This window comes from Neopelma chrysocephalum, unplaced genomic scaffold, assembly GCF_003984885.1.
Source record: "Neopelma chrysocephalum unplaced genomic scaffold, ASM398488v2 Primary Assembly neopelma1_24, whole genome shotgun sequence".
In the NCBI taxonomy this organism is placed as follows: Eukaryota; Metazoa; Chordata; class Aves; order Passeriformes; family Pipridae; genus Neopelma; species Neopelma chrysocephalum.
In genome coordinates this window covers 32,175,656-32,182,694 of record NW_020897693.1, presented here as the reverse complement: position 1 = coordinate 32,182,694, position 7,039 = coordinate 32,175,656, and the positions used below count along the sequence as shown (strand labels likewise).

Below are 7,039 nucleotides of genomic sequence, written 5' to 3'. Positions count from 1 at the left end.
CCGCCTCTCGGGCACGAACCCCGCGGTCCCTCAGTGAGACTCCGGTTCTCCGCGATGCCCGCAGCCCGGCCCCGCTGCAGAGTTCCCTCCGCGGCCGACTGTGTGTGATGGAGTGGTGGTGGCCGAACATCCAGAGGGCTACGGCCACCGCGCCCCCACTTCGCCCGGCTTCAGCGGCTGCCGGGACACGGGATACCCAGGATCCTCACTCTCCTACCCCGTTTCGCATGAGCTGCAAGCAAGCACGGTCGTCGGGGAGTGAGCTGGAAAGCGCGTTATACGCTATGTGCAAACAAGCAGAGATTTTTTTAATTATTTTTTTCTTTATACCCTTGGAAACTTGAAAATTCATTTAAACGGGCAGAGGAGCCAAAGTGTTTTTATGGATTTATCTGGAGGGACGGAAGTGGTCGGGCAAGCGCAACCATACGCTTCCACCGAGGTCGAACATGGTCTCAGCCCGTGAGCCCACAGAGACGGGCTGCTATAGCTCCCCACCGCATCGGCTGGTGGAGCACATGGGTGGGCGCTGTCGCTTACTTTTAGCATCCCTGGAGAAACGCCTGCCCCGTCTCGTCCCCATGGATGCCGTCAGGGAAGAAATGGCTATCGGTGGGATGCCGGGGACACCAGGTCCTAACGGCCTGTGCAGCGGGGTGAGCGGCAAACCCACCCCTCGGTCAAAGGATGCCGTCCCCAGGGGAACTGCAGGTCCAGGGTCCGGGGAGGGAGAGTGTCCCCCCAGCCCCATGCGGAAGTGTGGCGGGACAGGATGAAGTCTGAACCGGCAAACCACGAAAGGAGGCCGTGCAGTCAGAGCTGAAAAGTATCCACGTCAGTCCCAAGCAAAACAAGAGATGAAACATTTCAGGTTATTACGTTTTCCCTTTGAAGCCAACCATTTCCCGCAGATAACACTGTGTAGGTATATTTAGACAGCTCGGCTCGTCCAAGGGGAATGTGTCTTGCGCTATTTGAGAAAAACTCTAAGAGTAAGTGCAAATATTTGATGCTGAAGAGCTCTTAAGGCTAGAAGAGTACCATTTACTTATTTCTACACATCAGTGTGGGCTTAGGATGTTAAATAGATTAAAAGGCTAAGAGAGGTCACTGAAGTAGACTCTCTTTCTCTCATCCTGACTTTTTTCCTTGCAAAGTTTTTGTACTTTCTTTAGAATGTCCTTGGCAAACTCTTCTTAAGAGCCACCTCAGATACTGTATAAGTTTGTGGCGGTCTGAACTCTGGCCCCCTCCCCTCTTCTAGTCGACCCCCCCCCGAAACTACGCTCCAGCGCAGGCATCCAGCAAATATTTGCCTGGGGGGTCAAGATATTAATAAGCACTTCTCGGTCGCCTTTTATACCCGGAGTGCTCGGGAGCGCAGGGCAGTGGCGGCGCTGCCGACCGGGCCGGGGCAGGTGAGCGCGGCCGTACCTGGCTGCCGGGGGGGCCGGGCCGGCGCCAACTGCGCCCCTCCCCGCCGGCCGTGGGCTGCCCCGGTGGTGACACGGGCACTCGGGGCCGGAGGGGACATAGGGGCGGCCGCGGGAGTAGCCGCTCCGCCGAGGACGGACACGTCGTTTCAATTTAATCTCATTTAAAAAGACGTAACTAATAAATTTGTATGGACGGGGCTGCCGGAGACGTAAAGCAGAGTCGATAGTGGTTCAATCCCATTGAACCCTATTGAAAACCATGACAACAAGGAACAAGCTGCGATTTATCCCGGAGAGTTAAAGCACATTGTGGGAAGGCGTCAATCACCTATTATTCCAGATCTGAACAAATGCAAAATCTTGACTGGAACAAATGCTTCCAACAGGTCCGGGACATAGGGCTACATTTCCCTTTTGTTCACGGCCTAGCAGTTGGCATGTATTTGTGCTCCCCTCGCTCCGACCACCCAGGATGGCTGTGAGGCTGTGCTCGGAGCGGGGAGATAACTACTGTCACCAGGCACGCTTGATAGGTGGCTGCAGTAATCACGGCCTGGGAATCGTTTATATGGAGCCTGTCGAGTCCCGAAGAAATATGCGGGAAGTTGGCCAAATGGAGCCTTGTGCCCCGTTGATCTCACCCACAAATCTCGCCGAAATAAATCTCACCTCTCCCTTGTCACTATTGCTCTATTGACATTTTCCCCGAAAAGTGTAACTGCTCCCAGAAGCGACACCCGGAGCAGGGCGGGGAGGGGAGGTAGCGGCCGGGGGCAGGCGGGCAGCGGGTCTGGGGGGCGAGAGAGGGGCTGGATAAATATAATCTATACACAATAGCTTATAGACGCCTGTTTGGACAGGGAGATTCGAACCGACAAAGCGGCCAGATAGAAAAGTATCTGTGCATGTATCTGGATTCCTGTTTCAAGGAGCTCAGTGCAGGGTTCGCCCCATCTCCCCGTCGGGGGTGAGCTGTGTGCGCCTCGATCCGCTTTCAAAGGAGGGCTGATCTGTTGGGTGCCTCCTGCCCTCCAGACTTTGCTCCATCCAGCTGGACTCGCCTTCCACTGGTTTTCTAGCTGGGTGCTGGGTGCCTCCCGTGAAGCCGGCGGGAAGCTCTGGGGAAGGCCTCTGCGGCGTGCGAGTGGGGAGCGTGTCCCGCCTCCTCCCCCTCCGGCCCCACGGCTTGACCCACGCTGCGCGATCCGCGTGAACATCGCCCCCGTTGGTCACTTCTGCCCCTACCCTGCGGCTGGGGACCGAGCCCTGACATTGCGGGTTTGAATTTGAACGCCACACCGGGCTGCATGTTTCTGTATCGTATTTTATTGTAAGTCCTCGCAAAGACCGACCGCAGCTTCGCGGGGGGATGGGGACACCCGTTGAAAGGCTGCGAGGAGGCGAAGGCTGCGAGGAGGCGCTTGTCCCCGGGAGCTGCCGTCGGTCGTCCCCGGACCGTGCCGAGCCAGTGTCAGCACCCTCCTCACGCGGGGCGCCGGTCTCCAGGATCGTTTGCTGCCACTTTTGGCAGATGAAACGGCGGTCGGCAGTGACGGGAGACGCGCAGATAAATGGGCACGCCATGTTTGATCTTTTCTCCCTCTTCCCAGCTGGAATCGTTTGAATAACTCACACATCTCGCCCGATGGGATATTCCCTGGGTTAGTACAACACGAAAGGATGTTAAAAGATCTCCCCTACTCCACGCCCCTACTCTTGCTTATGGACAGACTGTGCCAAGCTCCCGCCATCACCCTTCCTGAGAGAAAGGTGCACCTTCCATCTACCATACCCAGGAGAGAGAGGAAAAAAAAACCCCAACCTCCCCAAAAAAACCAACCCCCCAAAAAACAAAACCAACCCAGAGGTCCCATTCCTCAATGCACACATCCGCCAGCCTTCCTCGCCGAGAGCTCAGTCGAGGTGTGAAAAATGCCCCGTTGAGTGTAGGAAACATGCCAATAACATGAGAGAGAACTAGAGGTAGCACTGCAAACAGCCTGGGGAAATAAAACAAATAACGACTTAAATTCCTTCCAGGTTTAAAGAAAGAGGGGAGAGAGGGGAAAATAAAGACAGAGAAGCGGGAAGGGGGCTCTCGGCAGGCTCTGCGGATGTCCTGAGAGGATTCACTTTGTCTGCGGATAGAAGGGACGCTGGTGGCTTTGGTGGCGGGTGGAGGGGGGTGGTTGTTGGTCATCCACATGCCACCCAAGATGTTATTCACTGCTAACAATTACCATTATCTGTCCGCACTTTTGGCTAATCAGACAGAATATGTAATGATGAAGCCTGTTTCCTGCTGTCTTTGGGAGGTAACGGGTTATTCTCTCATGGGGTGGCAGGAGAGGGGGGTTACACCTACTCCCATTAGGGCTTTAGCACTTGACTAATTCAGGTACTTAGCATCCTATAGACAGGGACGGTTTGAAAGCAGGCAGTGTTTGCAGTGGGGAGGACTGTTTATATAAACAGGACACCTCTGTAAACGACACTAATATTTGGGGTTAGGTGGCGATGGAAAGGAAGGTCCTTTTGAGCTCGGAGATTCCGCAGTAACCAGGCGCGGATCTTTCCTAGCAGCTTTTAAGAAAGGGGGTTCGGTTTGGGGTGATATTTCTTGGGGGGGTGTGCACAACCTACCATGGCCACATCCAGCAGGATCAGTTTTACAGTGAGGAGCATTTTGGATTTACCAGAGCAAGATGCTAATAGCATAAAGCAAGCCTCTGAGCATCCCCACTCAGCGGAGAACTACACCGGCTCGCCGTACCGAGGGTGGATAGAAACAGACAGAAATCACTATCCCTGTGAGTATGAAACGGACAGGAATTTGCCATCTCCGCATGGTTATTTGTTATTTGTTTCCCCGCTTCCTTTGGGGAAGATGCGAAGAAGCGAATTGCCACCGTAAGTAGCCTACAGGATCAGGGGGATCGAGGCTGGGAATATTATAGAATATTACTGACTTGCAACAATGAAACAGCAGAAACGTCCCGACCACGAGCTTAAGAGAGAAAAGATTTTTTTTTCCTGTAAGTCTGTGTATGTCCCCAGCTATGACAGAAAGCAAAACTTCAGGCTGTATTCACCAGTCTCTCTGTGTTTATCGTTTAAGTCCACTTCCTGGATTATTTTTTTCCCCCGTTTCACTGTTGCAAGAAATCCTGCCTTTTTTGTGCTGGAGGGGTTTCAGGTCACCCCACGCTCCGCAGAGGAAAGCTGAGAACACACCCCGTGCGCGGACTCCCGGCACTGCGGCGGAGTCCCCTGGGCGCCACCGCCTAGATCCACGCACCTTCCACCGTAGAGGGCAGGCTGCGGTTCGCAAACCCAGCTGCGTAGCATATTGATCGCACCTCGCACACATAAATTGTGCCGCAGATATACGGCGTTTATTGTCTACCTCTGTGTGCACGGGGGAAAATCATCCTTTGAATGGGTGCGGGAACCCCATCGGGATAAGTTAAATACTAAGGTAATCGAGCGGAGGGAGAAAAGTAGTTATGAAAGGACCGGGCAGTCCCATATTCTGCTTCAGCACGGAGGCAACACGACGGCTAGCAGTCCGCAAGCTCTTATGCTGTGCGCGGCGGAGCGCTCATGCCCCTGCGGGGATTGCTGGCGGGGACACAATCCGGTTTGTCCCGTGGGCTTGGTTTAATGTATTTGGAGGGGTTGGCTCACATCTCTTGTTGACTGCTGGGATTAATCCGGCCCGGTAAACAGTCAGAGCTCTCCCTGCTAGAGGCGTTTCGGCTCTCGGCGGCCCATCGCTTCCTCAATGCCTGCCCCTCTCCCCGGGCCCGGCTGCCTCCTCTCTCTAACCCTCTCGCTGTCCCCAGCTTCCGACGAGAGCGGCACGGAGATGAGCTTGCCTGACTCCACCCAAAGGTCGCTTCCCGTCCGCGGCTCGGAGGCCGAGGAGAAGAAGAAGAAGAGGCGGGTGCTCTTCTCCAAGGCGCAGACGCTGGAGCTGGAGCGGCGGTTCCGGCAGCAACGGTACCTCTCGGCTCCGGAGCGGGAGCAACTGGCCCGCCTGCTCAGCCTCACCCCCACGCAGGTGAAGATCTGGTTCCAGAACCATCGCTACAAGATGAAGCGGGCGCGCAGCGAAGGTCCCGGCAGTCCCCCGCCGCGCCCGCCCGCCCTGCTGCGCCGGGTGGTGGTACCGGTGCTGGTGCGGGATGGGGAGCCCTGCCGCGGCTGCCCCGCTAGCCCACCGCCACCCACCCCACGGCCCAAGCTGGGCTGCGCCCTGGCGGGATGCAGCGCCCAGGCCGCCCTCGCCCTGCAGGGCTACGGAACCTGCCCGCCCGCTGCCGCCCTCGGCGTCTTCCCCGCGTACCAGCACTTAGCGCACCCCGCCGTCGTCTCCTGGGGATGGTGACAGCGGCGCTTCGCCCTCTGGGACCGGACTCATCCCACGGACGCGGGGCGGCCCGCTCCAGACCCAGGCTCTAGCGCGGGGAAGCGCCGAGGCGCGCCGGGGCACCGCGGAGGCCGCGCTCGGGCGGGCCGGGCGGCGGAGCGCGGCTCCGGGGCAGTGGCCCGCGGGCCGGAACGAAGCTGGCCCGGGCCATGCTCCCCTCCTCCGGTCTCGCCCGAGGGCGCGGATGCCGCGTGAGGCGCGAATTTTGTAAAACCTCCGCTCCTCCTGCTCCTTTTCGAGAGATTCCTAGTTACAAAATAATGACCATCCTAGCGACATAGTGTATTTTAAAATAGCTGACTCTTCCAGTGACTAATAAAACTGGTTTTGGCAATTAATTTTTTTCTACGGAGAAGAGTAGTTTTGACGATTGGGACTGTGTCGTAGAATTGCCTCCTGTGCTATAAAAAGCTTAAATACTTGTCTTGATTGCGCCAGCCGAATTTAACTTTCAAGTTCGTTTATTTTATCTACATGCGCCGGTAAAGGGCGAATAAAGTTTGCCGTAAGCATCTCACTGTAAGCTTGGTTATAATTCCTACGGGAAGCGTAAGCCCAGCGTCTCCCCGACTTAGCGGCTCTAAAAAAAGACATTGCCGCTTAAAAAGCAAAGGCAGCATCCAGAATTAAGCCAATCTTTTCGTTAGCCTGTGACCGTTCCAAATATCGACTGTAGCCAAGAGATTCTTTGAAACTCTTTGATGAACTATCGATTTTATTACTTTGGGGTGAAAATAATAAGATAATTGTCCTGGCAACAGCCAATGGGGAAAAACCCTAAAAAAAATCCCACAAAGCCAAACCCAGGTCTCTCGGACGGGACCTGCGGATCAGGAATGCGGAGGGAATATTTGGGGCAAAGACCCCACGGGGTCTGATGCAGACAACCTGCCTGCAGAGGAAAGTCTGTCGAGGAAAAGGGACCCGCAGAAGATATTTGGGTGGATTTTTTTAATATTTATTTTTTATTTTATTCCCTGGAAGGAGGTTACTTCGGGCGAGATGTGCCCCTGGGATGTGCCGTGCTGTCTACACATGCCGGAGAGCCCGCGGGGAGCAAGGCTGAGAGGCGCCGCCGTCGCGCAGGGAGAGGCGGCCAAAAGCACCCGTATGTCCGCGTGTGCTTTTGGTCGCCTCCCCCGTCGCGATGGTGGCAGCAAGAGGACCCCTC

The 7,039-nt window shown here is 55.7% G+C and overlaps 1 protein-coding gene across 1 annotated transcript; it reads left to right on the top strand.

The window, feature by feature from the left end:
- Positions 1 to 3,887: 3,887 nt before the first annotated feature.
- NKX2-8 (NK2 homeobox 8) lies at positions 3,888 to 6,352 on the top strand. The gene is made up of 2 exons (XM_027674253.1): positions 3,888 to 4,246; positions 5,282 to 6,352. The coding sequence occupies exons 1-2, from the start codon at positions 4,081 to 4,083 to the stop codon at positions 5,824 to 5,826; spliced, it is 711 nt and encodes a 236-aa protein (XP_027530054.1). The 5' UTR covers positions 3,888 to 4,080; the 3' UTR covers positions 5,827 to 6,352.
- Positions 6,353 to 7,039: the final 687 nt, after the last annotated feature.